This window comes from Piliocolobus tephrosceles, chromosome 16 (assembly GCF_002776525.5).
Source record: "Piliocolobus tephrosceles isolate RC106 chromosome 16, ASM277652v3, whole genome shotgun sequence".
Lineage (NCBI taxonomy): Eukaryota > Metazoa > Chordata > Mammalia > Primates > Cercopithecidae > Piliocolobus > Piliocolobus tephrosceles.
Window position 1 is genome coordinate 26,043,413 of NC_045449.1, and position 22,014 is coordinate 26,065,426.

General features: G+C 54.5%; 1 protein-coding gene across 2 annotated transcripts in view; it reads left to right on the forward strand.

Moving 5' to 3' along the window:
- RAB11FIP4 (RAB11 family interacting protein 4) overlaps positions 1-22,014 on the forward strand; it is a 49,467-nt gene that overhangs the window by 20,542 nt on the left and 6,911 nt on the right. The window contains exons 1-12 of one of the 2 annotated variants that reach the window (XM_023182896.3): positions 1,134-1,468; positions 8,176-8,402; positions 12,109-12,303; positions 12,861-12,995; positions 13,304-13,339; positions 14,453-14,552; positions 14,826-14,929; positions 16,014-16,154; positions 18,744-18,825; positions 19,324-19,461; positions 19,538-19,696; positions 21,256-21,399. In XM_023182896.3, coding sequence (XP_023038664.1) covers positions 8,263-8,402; positions 12,109-12,303; positions 12,861-12,995; positions 13,304-13,339; positions 14,453-14,552; positions 14,826-14,929; positions 16,014-16,154; positions 18,744-18,825; positions 19,324-19,461; positions 19,538-19,696; positions 21,256-21,399 — 1,374 coding nt within the window. In that variant the 5' untranslated portion in view covers positions 1,134-1,468; positions 8,176-8,262. Of the gene's footprint in view, positions 1-1,133; positions 1,469-8,175; positions 8,403-12,108; positions 12,304-12,860; positions 12,996-13,303; positions 13,340-14,452; positions 14,553-14,825; positions 14,930-16,013; positions 16,155-18,743; positions 18,826-19,323; positions 19,462-19,537; positions 19,697-21,255; positions 21,400-22,014 lie in introns of those variants that run through there. The other variant, XM_023182895.1, reaches the window with a different exon arrangement.

Consider the following 22,014-nt stretch of genomic DNA (forward strand, 5'->3'; position numbering starts at 1 on the left):
CTCAGGTGATTGTCTATCCGCAGCCTCTCGAGTAGTTGGGACAACAGGCATGTGCCACCACACCTGGCTAACTTTCTGTATTTTTTGTAGAGACAGGGTTTTGCCATGTTTCCTATGCTGGTTTCAAACTCCTGGGCTCAAGTCAGCCTCCCAAAGTTCTAGGATTACAGGTGTGAGCCACTGTGCCCGGCCCGGTTTTAACTGCCAGCCGTTGACATGCTCACTTGTTATTGGAACGGAAGTGGAGAGGAGTGAAAGCGTCCCCCACAGTGGGTGACCCAGCTGTTCACGATGTTTCCAGTGGGATCACACCACGGTCCAGGGTCTGGTCTGCATCCTAATGGGCTCGAAAACCAGATCTTACTGGCTTTTCCCACACCCCACAATCTGAGTCCACTCATGCTCACCGATTGTCCCTAGATGGACGTGCAGAGCCAGTGGATCCCTTTGCGGTGAGAAATGCACTCCCGTGAGCTTGGGCAGCCCTTCTCTCTCTGTCAGCAGGCTCCTAGAAGTGGGTGCTGCGTGAACTCGGACACAAGGGCCAAGGGCTGGACAGGTGTGGAATGTTGAGGCAGGCCGCACAGCCTTCAGGGCAGGCTGGATGTGCTGACCAGCCAGACCCAACACCTCTGGCCAGTGCCTGGGTGGACGCGGCCCGGGTGGGCCTCAGACCCTCCCTCTTGGTGCTGCCCAGAAGACCACCCGCTTAGCCCCTCCCTGAGGACAGGCTCTGTCTTTAGATCCCTTAGTACTTCAGTCCGTCTGCTCAGCTTCAGGAAATGTGTGCATCTCTGTTTTAGTTGAGCTCCCGGGAGGCTATCTGACATCTCTCATTTCTGAGTCTTCCTGGGAACCTCGGCACACACCCCGCTTCCTCTCTGTGGGCTCCTCTGACGCTGCCTTAGCAGCAGTGTGTGTGTTGGGGTGAGGGTGTGAGATCGGAGAGAGACAGCTCAAGAGTTGTGATGAAAACACTGAAAGCAAGGCAGTGTGGGCTTCAGCAGCCCTTCCGCAGTGATGTTTGTGCAGCAGCAGAACTTGTCGAGTGACCGCCTTTGCTTTATGTAAATGTCATGAGAGTTCTGGAGAAACACAAGCATGGCTTTCGCTTTCTCTTCTGTTCAGCACCAGCCTGAGTTCCACAGCCAATAAGTGCCAGATCCAGGACTGAATCAAATCTGCCCGAGAGCCTCAGTCTCTCCATCTGTAAAATAGGGTGATTTATTACCTCCCCCCGGGGGTGATGCAAGAATCAAAACCTGCTTGCTTCTGAGATGAATGAGCACCTGGGGAACCCCAGTTGTCCCGGTTGCCCCTGCTCCTGGGACCTGCAGGCCCACCTTAGGATGGAAGTGGAGACCAGCAGCCGGGTGTCTACACAAGATTCGCTCCTAGAAGCTCCAGGGCGGGAGCAGTGGGCCCTGCTGAGGGATGGTCTTGAGCTCCTGGCCACACCCTTTCTGGGGTGAGTTTCAGGAGGTGGATCCTGGGACCCCTGGCTGGGAGGAGAGAGCCTGGAAGCTGCCCTCCCTTAGCTGCCATCCCCTGGGAGGGAGTTTAGCTGGAGGAATGGGGCACTGGGTCCCTTCCTGACACCCCAGGGCCTCTGAGCCACTCTGGGGATGGAACGTGGCAGCGCAGCTTTTCTTCTTGGTCACAGCAGGAAGCTCTGGGCTGCAGAGCTTTGATCTCACAGTATGCGGTCAGTCCCCGGAGCTAGCTGAGGTGTGGGATAATGCTTGTGACCTGGTGCTCCCATGCTTACCCCTGGCTCTGTCGGGGTGAGCCGAGGCCTTGTGTCTGAGGTTGCTTGTTGTTCAGAAGGCAAGGCCGAGGCACTGCCTCTGGGTGGATGCTTGAACCCCCTTTATCCCACCCTTGCCTTGGCTGGTGCCTGGGCAACTCTCTGTTGAACCAAAACCTCTTATCAGCAACTGATAAGTACCCAGCCTTGCACTCTGCAGAGCAAGGGCTGACCCAGAGCCAGGGTTGGCAGCTGCAGCAGGAGTCAGTTACAGCCAGGATTGCGCACCAACCTCTGCAGCACCACCTTTTCATGATGAGAGCAGCCAAGCCACAATGGAGTGTAGAAGACCCCAGCCCCGGCAATCACATCCCTTCCCTGTGGACCTGGGGGCATTGGCACCTGTGAGTTAGCTCAATAAGCTGAATTTCCTGCTGCCCGTGGGGAGGACCCCGTGAGACCTTGACGCAGCCCATCTCGTTACGGGGCTGTTGGTTGGCTGGGTGTGGGGTGAGAGATTCTTCACAGGCCTAGCCCGGGCAGCCACTGAGCTCCCCTACACTAGGCTTAGTGTATGTTTCCACCCCCACCGCACACATGCACACCTTCCCAGCGGCAGCGCAGCACGTGTGCCTGCCGGTGCCTTGCTGCAAGGGAAGTGGGCATGTGCCTGCCCAAGCTATTTTTACCCTGCCTCGTCCCCACAGAGCTGTTCTTTGGCTCTGAGTTAGTGCCTGGGGAGTGAGGCCGTTGCCAGGGCTGGGGGTGGATGAGCTGGAACCTCAGAGCTGCTTGGACTCCCTTCCCCAGGCAGCGTCTCATCTTAATGCTTATTAAAGGGTGTAAGTCGTGTGCAGGACGACCTTCCATGAGAGTAGGCAGGAGAGGGCCCTGGCGGGGAGAAAGAGGCACTGATGTTTGGAGGGCAGGCTCTGGACCTGCGGGTCTGGCTTCCTGAAGCCAAAAAAACCCAACCGAGCTGCAGCCCAGTGAGCCATAGTGGGTAGAGGGAGAGGGTCCCAGGGGCTGGATGGGAGCCAAGAGGCACCCCAGATTGTTTTCCCTCAACACAATGATGATAATAGTAGTTCAGTTTTGGGGTGTGGTGGTGTGTACCTGTAGTCCTAGCTGCTTGGGAGGCGGAGCTGGGAGGATCACTTGAGTCCTGGGGGTTTGAAGCTGCAGTGAGCTGTGATTGCACCACTGCACTCCAAAGGGTTTGTTGTTGTTGTTGTTTGTTTGTTTGTTTTGAGCGCTTTCTATGTGTGCTAAGACCATAAAGTGCTTAGGACATGTAGCAGCTCATTTACTCCTAATCACAGTTAACTCCATTTTATAGATGGGGAAACTAAGGCACTGAGCGGTTCAGTAACCCTAAAGCTGCAGAGCTCATGAATGGTGAATGGTGGAGCAGGGCTCGGGCCTGGCCGTCTACTCCAGAGCTTGTCCTTATCGCCGCCCTGCGCCTCCTTTTGCCGTGTGTTCCGCACCCTCATGACACAAGGCATCGTCCTAGTTCCCTGTGGCAGCCCTGCCAGACAGGTGGCTCCCTCTCTGTGTTTAGGTGAGGCCCAGAAATTAAACAGCTGATCCAGCATCACACAGCCAGGCAGTGATCACACCAGAGTCGACATCCAGGTCTCAGGGTCTTGTGGCTGGGCTATTCCCAGCTCATCCTACTGCAGTACAGTGTGGTTCAACCAGCACACGTTAACCATCTGCCATGTGCTCCCTACAGTGCTAACCACTGGGGTCCAGACGTGGAAATCCCCATAGCTACCCACTTAGGGTCCTCCCTCTCACAGGGAAGGTGGACATGAGGTCACTCGGGGTCCACGTCCTCTGTGTGTCAGCTCAGGGAAACGCAGAGTGCTGGTGTGTGTGCCTGTGAGGCGGCTCCCCATGGGGGAGGTGGGGAGGGAGGAGACCAGATGCTGCATCCGCTCCGAGAGTGTGGACAGTGTGGCGTTGTTGGCCACTCTGAGGCTGGGACGTCCCCCACGCGTATTGATACTTGGCCATTTCAGCTGCCCTGAATTCAGCCCTTGCCAACTTCCTACAAAGGAAGGGGGTGACTTGGGGCCTGCTGGCAGGCGAACGCGGCTCTCAAGACTGGAGAGGGCCCCATGGCAGGCTGTGTGCCTCCAGGTTCCCACTCCCTGCTGGGGACAGGGTGGGACAGCAGGACAGCAAGGTAGGGGTGCAGAGGGTGCAGATCTGCCTGCCAGAGTGGCTGGCTGGATCCTGTTCCCCAGCTCTCTCCGAAATGCCCTGGCCTCAGGTAGTTCCCCGGCTTGGCTTCTCTGAGGAGAATGGCATGCCTCCTGGCTGCTCATCTGTCCAGGACATTGCTGGCTGACCAGCCAGGGACCCGTGGCTGTAGGCTCAGCCTCTGTTGCCTGTCAGGTCAGGCAGAATTTAAGGCTCCTACCGTGGCCGACTCTCCAGTGTAAATTGTCACGCATGGCCCCCTAGAGCTGCCACTGAGGTGGAGGTGACTGGCCCCATTCTGTAGGTGAGGAGCCAGGCGTACACAAAGGTGGTCACTTGTCCAAGGTCACATGGCTTGTAAGTGGCTGGGCCAGCAGGGCCCGAAACCCAGACTCCTTGGCCCCAGAGCTGAGCCCTCACCCAGGCCCACCCCCAGGGACCTCCTGGGGCTTGTGGAGGAACACATTGAGTTGGCTGTCTCCCTTCACCCCGGGGCCCCCTGGCAGGTGGAAGAAAGCCTGGGGGGGGTGTGGCCATGTACCAGCCAAGCCTGTGGGCCTATGGTGGCCGGCCCTGTGCCCCAGGGGACAGGGAGCTATGAGCTCAGGGCTGGCTCTGGGTCCTGAGGGACGGAGCCCTGGCAAGTCAGACTGTGCCACAGACGATGCCCGGTGCTGCCTCCTGAGGACACCGCACTGTCCCTTCCCCACAGGTCCCCAAAAGAGTAGACACAGCCTTTCCGTGCAAACCCTGGGAACACTAGGCCAAGCTCCAGGCCTGGACGTGTCACCCATGCTAGGGTCCCTGGGTTGTGACTGGATGGCTGTATGTGGACACCTTTTTCACACAGCATGGGGGAATGGCAGGAAACGGGGGCTCTGAGAGGCAGTCTTGGAAGCTGCCCCAGGCACAGACCTGACTTGCTGACCCCGGCCACCTAGAAACATGAGCACTGGGGAGGCTCTGTCCCTGCCCTGCTGCTCCCGCCAGCCCTGCAGAGCCAGCCTTCAGTGGGCGCCACTGTGGTGAGGATGCAGACCGTGCAGCCGGGGTGAGCGGGCGGCTCTCTGGACATCCTGACAAGCACAGCGCGGTGAGATGGGGTGATGGTTCTTCTCCCATGGCCCCTAGTCTACTTGGAAGTGTATTCAACAGGGGGCTCCGCATGATCCTGACCTGCAGGCAGCCTGGCTGGAGAGGAACCCACTGCCTCCGGAAGCGTGTGACCCCAGGCCACCTGGAAACCTTATGAGGGCAATGTTTTTATTATGGCCAAGTTCTTCCTTTTCCTCTGCAACTTTATCTAAAAAACATACAAAAGGGAAATTGTCCAAGAAGAGTTCTAATATGCTTGACTCCGAGTTCTCCCTCCTGCCTTGTTTCTCTTAGGTGTCCCTGCACTAACCTGCAGTGTCTTGTGAGGGTGTTAAGTGGAAGTTGCTACATTAGGGGGTGTGCTAAGGATTCATAATTAGTCACATGTCCCTATAAAATGTGCTCTCCTTGTTGTCACCATGAGGTTTGAAAATCCACAAAGTGTGGGAGGCATCGAGGATAAATGGAATCAAGTGTGTGGATGCGAAGGCAGGCAGCAGGGGTGGGACGGGGGAGTGGGCCTGGCCCTGCCCTGCCCTCTGGCTGGAGGACTTCTGACATGCTACTCTTTGAGCCTCTGTTTCCCCATCAGTAAAATGGGGATAACGATCACTGCTCTGAAGAGCTGTCATGAAGCACAGGTTGGATAGTATGTGAATGCCCAGCTCGATCTCTGGAGCCTGATGGCTGCTTAGTGATGCTGGTTTCCTTTTGTTTCCACTGGGATGCAGCTTCAGGCTTGGAGATGAAGAACTTACTTAGGGCACAAGATCTGATAGGTTGGGAGCCATGTGACAAGATTAGTATGTGAGTGGAAAGGGCCCTGGAACCCTGGGGGGATTCTCATTACACAACCTGTCTCCACAGTCTCCGCTGTTGGCACGCCCGGCTCGCCAGTGCTCATGTTATTGGTCCATCTGGTGCTCAGCCTATCACAGCACAGACAGGAACCAGGCTCATTATAATATTGCCATCTATTTTTAGCCCAGGGGTCTCCTGGTGGGGATGGACCCCCAGGAGGGCTGCCAGCTCACTGGTGGCAACAGACGGCTGCACATGTCTGGGCAGGCACATCCAGGCCTGTCGCTGAGCAGCTTTTTCAGCTGTCCCTGAACCTGTTCCTGTCTGAGACTCCAGGAGGCTTTTCCCAGCCCGTTTCTGTTGCCCTTCTGTAGTCTCGGGACTGCAGGTCCTTTAATAGCGTGCCCTGCCAGCCCTGGCTGAGGAGCACGCCAAAGAACCTTGGGAACAGGCTGACCTCTCCAGTGGGTCAGGTAGCAGCAGTGCCACCTGAGAAGTACCTCCCTCCTCAGAGGTGAAGTGGCCCTAGTAAATGGTTTACAGAGAGCTGCCCCTCAGTCTAGGGTCAGCTCTGAACCAGGCCAAAGCTCTTCTATCTGACGAGTTACGCAAAAGGTGCCAGCATGTCTTTACCACACACCGTCATCGGCCCAGCACAAGCAGCGCTCAGGAGTGAGGCCTGGCGTTCTTGCTCCCAGCAAAGCTGTGGCAGGGCGCAGACAGGCAGTTGCCTCCTGGGCTGGGCATCATATCTTCTGGCCGGGGTTTATTCATTGAGGTCCTACTGTGTGTTAGATGCTAACGTGAAATACCTCATTTAATCAACACAGTGATCCTGTAAGATTCCATCGCCATTCCTGATTTACAGAGACAAGTGAGGTTCAGAGACGTTCCATGACGTGCCCAGAGTCATGGAGGGTGGATCCCAAGTTGTGCAGCGTTCACTGTACCACGTTGCAGCAAAGTCTACTAGATCAGAGTTGTTGATCCTAAAAGCTATTCAGTGTGACTGTACCCTTACATGGGGCACCAAGAAGCCTTTTCGAAGCCATTTGACTTCGTCTGGCAGAGACTTTTGTGGTGGTGTTACCAGTGGAAGGTTCTTGGTGTCTGGAACAAAAAATTGGACAAAATGCACAAAAAAAAAAAAAAAAAAAGGAAAGAATGAAGCATCAAAAACAGGCATTTATTTTATTTTTTGAGATGGAGTCTCGCTCTGTCACCCAGGCTGGAGTGCAGTGGCGCCATCTTAGCTCACTGCAAGCTCCACTTCCCGGGTTCACACCATTCTCCTGCCTCAGCCTCCTGAGTAGCTGGGACTACAGGCGCCCGCCATCATGCCCGGCTAATTTTTTGTATTTTTAGTAGAGACGAGGTTTCACCATGTTAGCCAGAATGGTCTCGATCTCCTGACTGGTGATCCACCTGCCTTGGCCTCCCAAAGTGCTGTGATTACAGGGGTGAGCCACTGCGCCTGGTCTACAGATTTATTGAAAAAAAAAAGTACACTCCACAGGGTGGGAGCAGGCCCAAGCATAGGGGATCAAGAGCCTGGTTGCAGAATTTTCTGGAGTTTAAATACCATCTAGAGGTTTCCCATTGGTTACTTGGTGTACACCCTATGTAAATGAAGTAGTGGCCCACAGTTTGATTGGTTGCAGGAGGGGACCAGAGGCCAAAGTGAAGAAGTGAAGTTACAAAGTTACACCCTATGTAAACATCTGATTGGTTGCAGAAAGCAACCAACCAGAGACTAAAGTGAAGTTACAAAGTTATACTTCTATGCAAATGAAAACTTAGCCTGTGACCAGCCTGATTGGTTGCAGGAGGGGACCAATCAGAGATACTCTCAGTTTTTCATCTGCCAGGCAGATAAAGGTTGGAGGCTGGGGAAGTGAGGGCACAGTGGGTAGGAGGGGCGGGGATGCAAAGGGAGTAGCTACTTGGGAGCAGAAAACTGAGGTTTTTCTTTTGATTTAGCTCTAGGAAGTCAGCGTGAATCAGCCTTACGTTCCCTGCCTCAGTGGGGGCTCTGATGTGCCAACCAGGGTGCCCTGAATGAAGTGGCTGGCCTGTGGCCCTTCTTCATGGATGGCTGTTCCTGGGAGTTCCAGCATCACTAGATGCTCATGAGTCAGCCAGTATGAGAGGTCCCTGGGACTAATCACCTGCCAGGTGTTCCCACTTAGGGTCTCAGGGTCTGGGCCTCCTGCACCCAATCCCTGCTGTTTTGGCCTGGCTGATGCCCTTGCGGTCTGAGTGGAACACTGAGCCCTCGGAAGCTGGCCTCACTTACCTTGTCCACGCTCTTTCTTTCCCAGGGCAGCGAAGTCACAGGCCCCACCTTTGCTGATGGCGAGCTCATCCCCAGGGAGCCCGGTTTTTTTCCCGAGGACGAGGAGGAGGATATGACGCTGGCGCCACCTGAGGGCCCCCAGGAGTTGGACACGGACAGTCCCATGGAGAGCCCTCAGAGCCTGGAGGGGCCTGTCGGGAGTCCTGCCGAGAAGGATGGAGGACTCGGGGGCCTGTTTCTGCCAGAGGACAAGTGAGTTAAAACCGCCTGAAACTCATTATTTGCCCTCTCAGCCCAGAAATGTGGTTCTTGGAAAGTGTCTCCAGGAAGTAAATGTGAAACATGCACAAAATTTGTATCAGAGGCATTAGCTGAATAGCAAAAGATTCTAAACATACTAAATGCTTAACAGGAAGGGATGGTTTTGGAATTTTAGGCAGCCGTGCAAAGTCAAGTTTTTAAATTTAATTTTACTTTATTTTCAGTGCTAGTCCTGCAGACAAAATCGTTTTAAATGACTGTTGATGATATGAGATATACGATCTCAATTAGTTTTAAAAAAGGTTGTGGGCCGGGCGCGGTGGCTCGAGCCTCTAATCCCAGAACTTTGGGAGGCCGAGACGGGTGGATCACGAGGTCAGGAGATCGAGACCATCCTGGCTAACACGGTGAAACCCCGTCTCTACTAAAAAATACAAAAAACCAGCCGGGCGAGGTGGCGGGCGCCTGTAGTCCCAGCTACTCGGGAGGCTGAGGCAGGAGAATGGCGTAAACCCGGGAGGCGGAGCTTGCAGTGAGCAGAGATCCGGCCACTGCACTCCAGCCTGGGCGACGGAGTGAAACTCCGTCTCGAAAAAAAAAGAACAAAAAGGTTGTGGCCAGGCATGGTGGCTCACACCTATCACCCCAGGACTTTGGGAGACTGAGGCAGGAGGATCACTTGAGCCCAGGAGTTTAAGGTTACAGTGAGCTATGATCACATCACTGCACTCCAGCCTGGCAACAGAGCAAGACCCTGTCTCAAAAACAAAAACAACAAAAAAGCAGGTTACAAAGATGTCCATGAGATCAGCTTTGTTAAAAACACAAACATATGCCAGGCAAGTGGCATGTGCCTGTAGTCCCAGATATTTGGGAGGCTAAGAGGTGAGGATCGCTGAAGCCCAGGAGTTCTGGGCTCTAGTGCACTATCCTGATCAGATGTCTGCACTAAGTTCAGCATCAGTATGGTGACCTCCCGGGAGTGGGGCACCACCAGGTTGCCTAAGGAGGGATGAACTGGCCCAGGTCAGAAATAGAGCAGGTCAAAACTTGAGTGCTGATCAGTAGTGGGATCACACCAGTGAGTAGTCACTGCACTCCAGCCTGGGCAACTTAGCAAGACCCTATCTCTTAAAAAAAAAACAAAAAAAACAAAACATAGAGATATGTGTTAGGAAATGCCTAGAAAAAAATTAATCTGGAAAATTAAGCAGTTATTTATGTATGGTGGGATGAATTTTTTTTTTTTTTTTGAAACAGACTCTTACTCTGTCACCCAGGCTGGAGTGCAGTGGTATGATCTCAGCTCACTGCAAGCTCTGCCTCCCAGGTTCAAGCAATTATCCTGCCTCAGCCTCCCCAGTAGCTGGGAGTACAGGCACCCGCCACCATGCCTGGCTAATTTTTCGTATTTTTAGTAGAGATGGGGTTTCACCATGTTGGCCAGGATGGTGTCGATCTCCTGACCTTGTGATCCACCTGCCTCAGCCTCCCAAAGTGCTGGAATTACAGGCACGAGCCACCGCGCCAGGCCAATTGATCGTTTTAATTACCTCCCATCTATTCTGCTGTATTTGCTATATTGAGCATGTATTCCCATAATCAGAAATGTTATTTAAAAACAACATTAACACTTAAGTGACTTCCCAGTGAAGCAGTTTCATCTTTAACTTTGGTTTTGGCAGGAAGGAGTCCCTTCTATCTCAGCCCTCACCAAGTCTCTTGAGGGATACAGTGCTGTGGGATGGTGGGAAGCTGCCACCATTGTGCCTGAGGAAGCCGAGGGGATTGCAAGTGGCAACCCCTTACCAGAAGGTGATGGTTATGGCTGCTGCAGGGACTTGGAGAGGGAAGAGAGGGGTTCCCGTGTTGGTTGAACCACATGAAATTGACAACTTTTAATCATTTCCATCTTCAAAAAAAAAAGGTAATTTCATGAGGTTCAACCTAGTACATCTCAATGCAGGATTTCTCAAACTCAAGTGGTTCTCAGAGTCCCCATGTTCTTGGTGGGGTCCTTTGGGGCTGTGGATGGAGAGAGGGGCTGTGCTGCTTTCTGGGAGCAGCCTTGTAATCCCAGCACTTTGGGAGGCTGAGGCGGGCAGATCACCGGAGGCCAGGAATTTGAGACCAGCCTGGCCAACATGACAAAAACCCCATCTCTACTAAAAATACAAAATGAGCTGTGTGTGGTGGCAGGAGGAGGCTACTCCCAGCTACTCAGGAGGCTGAGGCAGGTGATTGACTAGAACCTGGAAGGCGGAGGTTGCACCACTGCACTCCAGCCAGGCGACAGAGCGAGACTCTGTCTCCAAAAAAAAAGAAAAAAGACAAACTTACAAAAAACAACACAGTATAACAACTATTTCCATAGCATTTACATTGCATTAGGTATTATAAGTAATCTAGAGATGATTTCGAGTACACAGGAGGATATGCATAGGTTGTATGTGAATACTATGCCATTTCGTATCTGGGACTTGAGCATCCTCAGATTTTGGTGTCCACAGGGGGTCCTGGAACAAATCTCTTTTGGATACCAAGGGACGACCATACTCAGTCTTACAGTATCTAAAATTTTAGATCCATTATATTCATTTTCTATATTACTCTCAATGTTTGGGTTTTGTTTTTTTTTTTTCTCCATAAAGTGAAAGCAAGTTTATTAAGGAAATAAAGGAATAAAAGAATAGCTGCTACATAGGGAGAACAGCTACTGTGAACTGAATTTTTTTTTTTTTTTTGAGGTGAAGTCTCTCTCTGTCACCCAGGCTGGAGTGCAGTGGCGCGCGATCTCGGCTCACTGCAAGCTCCGCCTCCCGGGCTCACGCCATTCTCCTGCCTCAACCTCCTGAGTAGCTGCGACTACAGGCACCCACCACCACGCCCGGCTAATTTTTTGTATTTTCAATAGAGATGGGGTTTCACCGTGTTAGCCAGGATGGTCTTCATCTCCTGACCTCGTGATCCGCCCACTTCGGCCTCCCAAAGTTCTGGGATTACAGGCATGAGCCACCGCGCCCGGCCACTACTCCAAGTGTTTTAACCTTTCAACAACTGTTTGATATTGTGCAATTTAATAATTTACTCCCATTATAATTTAATAATTATAATTTGATCTAGCTGTAGCTAGACAGTTAGGTTGTAAAGCAGTGTTTTGCTCCTCTGGGGTCACATGGGTAGAACTGGTTTGAACTGCAGAGATGCTTTCTGTGGTGAGATGTTTCCCTTTAGATAGGGTCCCTGAAATGTACTTACCAGGTCAAGAAGTACAAACTTAATCGGTAGGCCGGGGGCGGTGGCTCACGCCTGTCATCCCAGCACTTGGGAGGCCAAGGCAGGTGGATCACAAGGTCAGGAGATTGAGACCATCCTGGCTAACACAGTGAAACCCCGTCTCTACTAAAAATACAAAAAACTAGCCGGGCGCCGTGGCAGGCGCCTGTAGTCCCAGCTACTCAGGAGGCTGAGGCAGGAGAATGGCATGAACCCGGAAGGCGGAGCTTGCAGTGAGTCGAGATCGTGCCACTGTACTCCAGCTTGGGTGACAGAGCGAGACTCCATCTCTAAAAAAAAAAAAAAACAAACTTAATTGGTAGTGCCAATTAAAGGGAAATGCCTACTCGGTTTCCCTACCGCAGGCTGTGGCTGGGGACCCATGAGTCCTCCTCTGACTTGGGTGCTTTCGGACCCTCAGGTCCCTGGTCCACACTCCATCCATGACGACCTCAGACCTTTCTACACACTCCACCACCTCACTTATCAGCAATGAGGAGCAGTTTGAAGACTACGGGGAGGGTGACGACGTGGACTGCGCCCCCAGCAGCCCTTGCCCCGATGATGAGACCAGGACCAACGTCTACTCGGACCTGGGGTCTTCAGTGTCTTCCAGGTGGCCCCTTGGTCAGGGATGTCATTTGGGGTCAAAAGTTGCAGAACCAATCTGAGCACATCCTAGGGGGTCGGGGTGGGGGTCGAGTCCTGAGCTGGCCCCTTTGCCGCTGTCCTAAGCTGCATGAGTTTTGTTCCTGGGGCTTAGGGTTGCTATCTTTGCACCCTCGTTAGGGGTCAGAAGTTCCTCCTGAATTAACTGACCTAGGAGGCTGCACACTGGGGGCCATGAGGCTGTGTGTCATCTTGTGTCCTAGAGCCTCAGTGTTGAAGAGTCCTTCCAAGTGACCCTCTGTGATCCCTTCTCACCCACCTGAGTCACCACTTTCTCTGAAATGAGCTCGCAGTTTGCCTTAGCTGTTAAATGGGTATGCATCACTGGCTTCTCTTCGAGCGTGTTGGAGAAGGGATGGTCTGTTGCTATACTTCCACTCCCTGCCCCTCCCCCAACAAGGTTCAAAGGTACTGGGGACTCAAGTAAAATCAGCTCAGCAGGGTGGCATAGGGCACCAGACTGGACAGCAATTAAGGTGGTGATTCCTTTCCCTTGTGAACCAGTGCGGGGCAGACGCCTAGGAAAATGCGGCACGTGTACAACAGCGAATTGCTAGATGTTTACTGCTCTCAATGCTGCAAGAAAATCAACCTGCTCAATGACTTGGAAGCCCGACTGAAAAACCTGAAGGCCAACAGGTGAGGCCCGGGCCCAGCCCAGGAGTGGGAGGCCAGGGGGCCAGAGCAGGGCCTGGAGGGAGAAGCTACAGGCATGGTGACCCCTGCTATCTGTGCAGGTGAGAGTTCTCAGAGGAGGGTTGATCCAGGGGCTTCTTCTGCCACAGGAAATCAGGCTGTTTCTTCTCAGGACCAAGCTGACTAGTGAATTCCTTTGAGTGGGAGGGAAGGGCCTTGTCCTGCACTTTTGTGTCTTACAGTTGGGACAGAGTAAAGGAGTGGACGAAAGCCCTTACTCTGTTCAATGACTGTTTCCTCTCTCTCTCTAGCCCCAACCGAAAGATCTCCAGTACAGCCTTTGGACGGTAAGGCCTACCTCAGGGGAGGGCAAATTGAGTGCTGTCCCCATGCTGCCCACTGGCCGGGGCTCCCTGCCAGCAGCCTAGACTCAGCTGGTGCCCGCATGTGGCTGAGAGAGCAGAGGGGAATGAGGCCATCCCAGGGCAGTGCAACCGGGGCAGCATCCACTTCTGAAAAACGGGGGCCAGCTCCTCCCTGCCCTCTCCCCACCCCTTGTCCCTTCTTCAAATCCTAGGTCACCTTGACTTCAGGCAGGCACGCCAGGGATGCCCTGAGAGAGACAGAGCACCCCACAGCGTTCAGTGCCCTTCCCCCCTCTTGGAGCTGGCAGCCATACTCAATAAAGAGACCCTAGGTTTCCTGCAGGCAGGGCTCTGGACATGAGTGTGTGCCATCAGGGCCAGTCACTTTGCTCTGATTAAGTCCTGCAGCAGCTCAGTGTGGCCCCAGGTCCACACTCGGGGCTTTGGGAGCTGGCAGCAAGGGCCCAGGAGCTAGGTGGGTTGGCCTCTTGGCAGAGACCCTGGCTGCTGCCTGTCAGGGAGCTGGAAGGGGATGTCACTGGGGGTGGCAGCTAGATTTTGCCTCAGGCACGGGTTAGCTCACCAGGCCCAGTCCCACCCCAGCTCACTGCTCTGCAAGGCCTGGTGAATTCTCTGCCTTTGCCATCCCCCAGAGTTCCCAGAGATGTAGCAGGAGCCAGCTTGGTGGAGAGGCTCAAGCCTCAGGAGGCCCAGACCCTCTGCCAGGGCCATGGAGCTGGGCTACCTCCTTGGGGGCTTCCCCACTGGAAGAGGAGGGTGCTCTCATGCCAGCTCAGGTCACTGGGTAGCTGCAGGTCAGCCTGCTGGCGTGAAGAGGGCTCCGAGGCCGCGGGAGAAGCTGTGCCTCTTTGTGTCTGCCAGGGAACCCCGGGGGTCTGTACAGCCCATTTGCCATCCTCTGGGCTGGATGATCTGCTGGGTTTGGCAACACTCTCCCTCTCAGGCTGAGTGAGGGTGGCCTCCTTAAAGGGGCAGATCCCCTGGGGTACTGGATGCTCCCCTAGCCAGTAGCCTGAGTAGGCCCCTGTCTCTGGAAGGCCCCTGCAGCCAGATGCCCTCTCCCCACCCCTGCAGGCAGCTCATGCACAGCAGCAACTTCAGCAGCAGCAACGGCAGCACCGAAGACCTGTTCCGGGACAGCATTGACTCCTGTGACAATGACATCACAGAGAAGGTGGGCCCCGGGTGGCTGGAGAAGGGAGTGAATGCATGCCTGCTCCCAGGGGAGGTGGGGTGTGCTCGGGCTGCTGTCTGGGAACTTGGGAGACCCTGTGCCTGCCCAGGAATTGGGGATAGGTGGTCCTGGTGTGTTCCCCGCCCCCCACCCCGCCCGTGTTCCTGGATTCACGGTGGTTTGGAGGTCCTGTTGATGAACCTCACGGCGTCGAGGTTCTCGGTTCTGTGGCCTCAGGGGTCTTCTCCACCCCACCCCTGCCCCCTGCTGCAGGTAAGCTTCCTGGAAAAGAAGGTGACAGAGCTGGAGAATGACAGCCTGACCAATGGGGACCTGAAGAGCAAGCTGAAGCAAGAGAACACGCAGCTGGTGCACAGGTCAGGCAGGCAGGGCACTGGGGGCTTGGCTGTGACTCTGGGGAACAAAGGGGGGTCCTTCTTGCTGAGACCTCCGGGAGGAGGCAGCCTCATGCCTTTGCAGCTCTGAGGGTCTGTGACGCATCAGCCTCTTGTCACATGGCCCTGCCCACATGTGGTGCCCAGGACAGGACCTTAGGGACAGGGAGACAGGTTGGAGCTCGACCTTGGCTCTAGGCCACATGGATTCCACCCCTGAGGTCTGCAGCCACAGGGCTGGTCCAAGATGGAAGTGGGGATCCACTGTCTCTCATACAGTGACGGGAGCCTGATGTCCCTTCCTAGGGACAAGCTCTGCAGGGGACAGGCCAGTGTGAGCTGGGCGGTGGGAAGGGTCCAGCACTGCTGCTGCTGGAGGTCCCCTGAGCCTGCCATTCCTGATGCTGTCTGCAGTGGTGGATGCAGGGTTTAGTTGTCCTCACCGATGGCATGACCCTTAGGGGACATACCCTGGCCAGGGGTCCGGTCCTCTAACTTGTCACAGGGCCCATCTTGGGCCCTTCTCTACACCCCAGAAGGTCAGCCTGGTGGAGGGGCTGTTGCCAGTGAGACGTACCCCAGACCAAAATACCAACCAGGCTGTCACTGGGATCCTCACGTCTACGTGCCCCTGGCCCTGTCCCAGGTCTGGGGCAGACTTCAGGCCACTGGCCAGGATGTGCCTATTTTGGGAGTCAAGATGCCCAATAAGCTGAATTATTAATCAGAGGGGTGGCCGGGACGGATTAGTACAAAAAGAAGAGGTGAGGCCTGAGTGCTTCCAGCCAGGTGTGGCTGCAGGGACTGGTGGGGGCGGTCCCTCCCTGTGCTGCCCTGAGCGCCCCACCTTCTGACTGCCAGGCCTGCTCCTTCATGGCATGTGTGACCGGCACCACCTCTAAATATGTGGTGTCCCTGCTCATCTCTCTGAAAGCTGCTGGCCCACACGCCCTCGGTGGGCATGCCAGTGACTCAGGGTCTTAGGGCCCAGGGCCCCCCATGCCACAGCCAGGGTTGGGGTGAAATAGTGCAGTCCCCAAGAGCTTGCCCCTTGCGCTGTCCTCAGGGTGCATGAGCTGGAGGAGATGGTGAAGGATCAGGAGACCACAGCCGAGCAGGCGCTGGAGGAGGAGGCACGGCGCCACCGCGAGGCCTACAGCAAGCTGGAGAGGGAGAAGGCTACCGAGGTGGAGCTGCTCAATGCCAGGTGGGCCCCTCCACCGAGCCCCCTCCCTCAGAGGGATCCCCTGCCCTGGGGCATCCTCGTGGGATAGGCGCTATCCCCATTTTATAGATGGGAAGCTGAGGCTGACGGGCAGCTTCTTGAACCTTCCCAGTAGTAACAGTTCCACTTTCATACCACGAGAAACACAGAGGCATATGTTCTTCAGAAAGTTCGCTAAAGAATGTTCCCAGGAGCGTGGCACACATTTGGTAATGCGAACTACACATATGTCTGTCAATGAGAAAAGGGCCTGGGCTGAGTCTAATGTCCAGGCCTAGAGCGCCCCCTGCTGTCAGGTTCTCCCCTGACCCCTGGGGGACTGAGCCAGAGCCCCAGGGCCAAGGTAAATGGAAAACCCGGCCCCTGTTCCTTGCGTGTACCTGTGGCTTCACCATTGGAACGTGAGGCAGGCAGGACAAGGAGCCGCCCGGGGCCAGAGATCTGGGTTGGTCTCCCGTTAGCTCCATGGCCTTGGACGTATTGGGTCACCTCCCTGTGTACCCCACAGAGCGGCTGTGTGGGTGGGTAAGCTGATCTAAGTCCAGACCCTTCCCATAGGTGAGGGCTATGATGATGCCTCTGTGCTGAAGCCCCTTTGTGGCCCTTGTCCGAGGCCGAGGAGGCTGCCGGGGCTTCTGACAGAGAGGACAACTGCCCCAGCACTCCTCAGGCCCCCTGAAGCCCCAGTCTCCATGCTGAGGCTTCCCAGAGTTGCCGAGCCCCACGTGGTGGCTGGTGGGCTGCTGAGCAAATGACTGGGAGTTAGGCTCTCAGGCAGGTACCTCCCTGCCCCTGTGTCCCTGCCCCTGTGCAGTTTGGTGAGGAGACTTCCCAACTCCCCGGTATCTGAGACCTGCTTTGCTAAGTTACCCACCAGGGGTTCATTTTACATTTTGACTCTGTTCTAGAAGCTGCTGTTTTGCATCTGTTTCTGGAGGCTGGTGCCTGGTTAAGGGTGACTGCTCTTGCTCAGCCCGCCTCTGGCAGCTGGCCCGAGAGAGGTGGCTGGGACACGGGAGGTGGTAAAAGACAGTGTGAACCTGGGCCACAGGACAAAGCAGAGAAAGCCAGCCCTTGGGAACTATCTCCTAACATGTGCCCCTCGCACAGCTCCAGGGGTGCCATTCATGTAAAATATCCGAGTGGTGTTCCCAGAGTCCTGCCGTATGCTTGGTTCCCTACCACTTCCACCAGCTCAGGGCCACTTGCGGGTGGTGGGGCTGAATTCCTCTCTGGAGCCCAGAGGGCAATGGAGGCCCAGAAGCCATCCTTCCAGGAAAGAGGATGTGATGGGGAGGTGGTAGGTTGAGAACAAGATGGTCTGCAGGAATCGGTGCCAGAAGTGACCCTGCTCGGTTCTAGTGCCACCGACGGCCCAACTCACCTGCACCTGTTCTCGGACCATTTAAAAGCGACCTGAGACTGGGCACAGTGGCTCACGCCTGTAATCCCAACACTTTGGGAGGCCGAGGCAGGTGGATCATGAGGTCAGGAGATCGAGACCATCCTGGCTAACATGGTGAAACCCTATCTCTACTAAAAATACAAAAATTAGCCAGGCATGGTGGTGCGTGCCTATAGTCCCAGCTGCTCAGGAGACTGAGGCAGGAGGATCGCTTGAACCTGGGAGGCAGAGGTTGCCGTGAGCTGAGATCACACCACTAAGACTCCATCTCAAAACAAACAAACAAACAAAAAACCGACCTGAACACCCGGGCTCTGTCTTCTTGTGGAATTCCTGTGTGAATGCTGACACAGAGGATTATTACTGTCAGAGCCCATACCTGTGGTCATCAGAGGCAGGTGCAGTGAGCGCTCAGAGAAGAGCCCTGGATGAGATGCTGTTGGCGGGGAATGAAAAGCCAATATGATCACTGCCTTCCGGTTACAGAGTCTAACAGGAGGGCCCAGTCGCAGAAGCCACAAGAGGACTGTTTCTCCATCTAGCAGAAAAACATCCCCATGTTGTCTGAGGATCTGAAGGATGCATACAAACAGAATCTGCGTTCCTACTCTCTAATGAATGTTTCCACTTGTTGGAAAAATAAAGGCCACGTGTGGTGGCTCACTCTTGTAATCCCAACACTTTGGGAGGCCAAGGTGGGCAGATCACGTGAGGCCAGGAGTTTGAGACCAGCCTGGCCAACATGGCAAAACCCATCTCTACTAAAAATACAAAAATTTAGCTAGACATGGTGGTGCACACTTGTAATCCCAGCTGTTCAGGAGGCTGAGGCACGAGGATCGCTTGAGCCAGGAAGGCAGAGGTTGCTGTGAGCTGAGATTGTGCCACCTCACTCCAGCCTGGGTGACACAGCAGGACTCTGTCTCAAAAAAAAAAAAAAAAAAGGAAAATAAGAAGGATGATAATTTAGTATCCTTACTATTTTGCTTTGGCTGATAGGAAGCTCACGGCTAAATTGTCTTTGACATAATAATCGTATTCTTTCTCTCAGTTGGTTTCTGGTATCTTCCCTCTTGGAGGAAGCAGAGAATCACTGCAGACTGGCAGGCCCTTATCAGATAGTCTCCATTCCAGGTTTCTGAGATTTGTCTTTCTCCTTTCGCCAGGGTGCAGCAGTTGGAGGAAGAAAATACAGAGCTTAGAACAACAGTGACTCGGCTCAAGTCTCAAACAGAGAAACTGGACGAGGTGAGTAGCAGATCCAGGCTTGGGGCCAAACTCCCAGAGGGGCAGGGCTGGCCATCGGGGGCCTTTAGTTTATTGCTTCTGAACTTCTAAACAAATGCCCTACCCCCTAAGAAATGCAAAAAAAGTGAATAACAACTTGTGTTTCTGTATTTCTGATTTTCCAAGTTTTCTACAGTGAATGTATTTATTACTTTATACAATGGAGAAGAATTACAGTTTTAGAAAGAGGTTAGCTTCTATTTGGGCTGATACCTTCAATTCAGGTTGCATCTAGCATTGTTGAAGGACTTCAGAGGGCTGAGGTTTTTAGTTGTGTTTCTAGAATCATTGGGGGTCTGGCCGTTTCTGTAAGCCAAGACTCAGGGCTGCGTCTGAGGGAGCTGGTTTCACTGTGCATCTGCCTCATGAAGATGTCTGACCAAACCCCAGGGATACCCCTGGACATAGTGAGCCCCTCTCTGGAAACTCTCCTTCCCTCTCCGGGTCTTCCTGCTCCAGGAGCGGCAGCGCATGTCCGACCGTCTGGAGGACACCAGCCTGCGACTCAAAGATGAGATGGACCTGTACAAGCGCATGATGGACAAGCTGCGGCAGAACCGCCTCGAGTTCCAGAAGGAGCGGGAGGCGACGCAGGAGGTGGGTCCCAGGCCAGCAGGCACCAGGGCTCCTTCCAGCGTCCCTGCTCCTGCCAACCTGCCTCTCTCCCTCGCAGCTCATCGAGGACTTGCGGAAGGAGCTGGAGCACCTGCAGATGTACAAGCTGGACTGCGAGCGGCCAGGAAGGGGCCGCAGTGCCTCCTCTGGCCTAGGCGAGTTCAATGCCAGGGCCCGCGAGGTGGAGCTCGAGCACGAGGTCAAGCGGCTCAAGCAGGTGGTTCTAGCAGTCTCTGTGTCCAGTGGGGCGGGGTGGCTGGGTCCACCGCCTGGGTTTCCTATGCAGGATCTGTGATGGGGAGCCCAGAGCTGTAGCGGCACTGCCTGTCTGCTTCTCAGCAACCTGTTTGTCAGGGCTGGCTGTCCCATTTCACAGTCAGGAAAATCGATCCGCAGATCTCCCCCTTATATCCATATAAAGAAATAGACACTGCTGTCTGCCTTGGTGCTCAGGGTGGAGGATGAGACTATATAGTGCCCGCTGGCATTGGATTCTCCCAGAAGTAGACCCTGAGGCCAAGGTTCCTTTTTTTTTTTTTTTTTTTTTTTTTTAAAGAGAGGGTCTTGCTCTGATACCCAGGCTGGAGTGCTTTGGCACAGTCATCACTCACTGCAGCCTTGAATTCCTGGGCTCAGGTGATCTTCCTGCCTCAGTCTCCCACGTAGCTAGGACTACAGGCACCCACCACCATGCCCAGCTAGTGTTGTTTTTGTTTTTTGAGGCAAGGTCTCACTGTGTTGCCCACGCTGGAGAGCAGTAGTGTGATCACAGCTCACTGCAGCCTCAAATTCCTGGGCTCAAGCAGTTCTGCCTCAGCCTCTCGAGCAGTTAGGACTACAGGAGAGCGCTACCACACCTGGCTAATTTATTTATTTATGTATTTGTAGAGATGGGGTCTGCCTATATTGCCCAGGCTTGAACTCCTGGGCTCAAGGGATCCTCCCGCCCTTAGCCTCTGAAAGTGTTGGGATTACAGCAATGAGCCACTGTGCCTAGCCGGAAGATTGCATTTCAAGGAGCGCTGCCTTAGCTAAAGACCGTTGGGTGGGGTAGTGGATCAGGAGGAGGCAGTGGCCAGGTGGTGCTGGTTGAAGTGTCAGCTCTGCCTGACCCTGCAAGTGGAAGAGCCTGCGGCATAAATTATCCTTCCGAGTTTGTTCCACTGGGGAAAAAGGGGCTGGTGGCTGTGCTCTCACAGAAGTCCTAAAACCCCAGCCCTTCTCCTAGTCTAGGGGTGGGGCGTCCAGGGTCCCAGGTGTGAGCATTAGGGCTCTTTAGGCAAAAGCTGGCACGTGAGACTGGTGCATGGGATCTGGGTGGGTCTGCCTGGGACAACTCCAGCCAAGCAGGATTCAGAGCATGGCTGCCGGGGAGCCAAGGAAATGAGATGGCCAGCCTGCCCAGAGAGCCCAGAGCATCACTTCCTTCGGCAAGGGCCAGTGTTGGAGGCCGGGCTGCTGGGTGGGTGGTGTCCCTACGCAGGGCCCAGGGAGGAAGGGGCGGCCAGGAGCCTTGGCTGCTCTGAGCAGGGCTATAACTCCTCCACAAACCCTGTGCACTCCCAGGACGCCGGGCCCCTGGACCAGGACCCAGCCCTCTTACCCCCCAGCACCTGGCAAAGGCTGCAACATCTATGGCCCCTTGAACTGGCCGTGATGCATACCTGTGGGAATGGTGCTGGCGATGGGTCGGGGACGGTAGATGTGGAGAGGTGGGTTCCAGTGGGCTGTGGATGCCTCTTGGGGTTGACGTCGCCTTCGTCCTTCTCTCTGTAGGAGAATTATAAGCTGCGGGATCAGAACGATGACTTGAATGGGCAGATCTTGAGCCTCAGCCTCTACGAAGCAAAAAACCTCTTTGCCGCCCAGACTAAAGCCCAGTCTCTGGCTGCGGAGATAGACACTGCCTCGCGTGATGAGGTAACCACATCACTGGCTCTTGCTTTGGGGCCTGGCCGCTCCTCTGTAAGTCCTTCTCCCAGCCCCCACCTGCCCAGAGTGAGAAAACAGGCCAGGGCTTGGCAGAGAGTCCCATCTACAATTATCCCACACGACAGAGGGCAAAGCCATGAGCAGGGGAGGGGGCTGCTGGAGAGGTCAAGTCAGCTGAGTTCTGCCTGTGCTGGAAGGAGTGCAGGTTTGGTTCCGAGTGCCGTGTGAGTCTTAGGTCTGCCAGAAAAGTGCCAACATAGCCAGCTGAGTGGATCAAGCCGTGACTCTGGGTTAGGCTATCACTCCCGCTCTTCCCAACCCAGAGGGAGAGGACATTAGCATTTCTCCAGCACCTGCTGCTTCTGTGCTGTGTTTTCACTTAACCTCCTGATGACTCTGAGGCTTTAGGAACAGCTCCACATTCCAAGCTGGGAAGGTGGAACCCAGGACCACCCAGCTAGGGAGGGAGAGGGATCCAGCTCTCTCCAGAGCCAAAGCCTACCCTTCCTGCCACACCAGAGTATGCTTATGAAAGGCCGGGCCTCCAGAATGCCCTGGCTGCATTTGAACAGGAATTGTAAGACACTCTGTCACTGAGCCTTA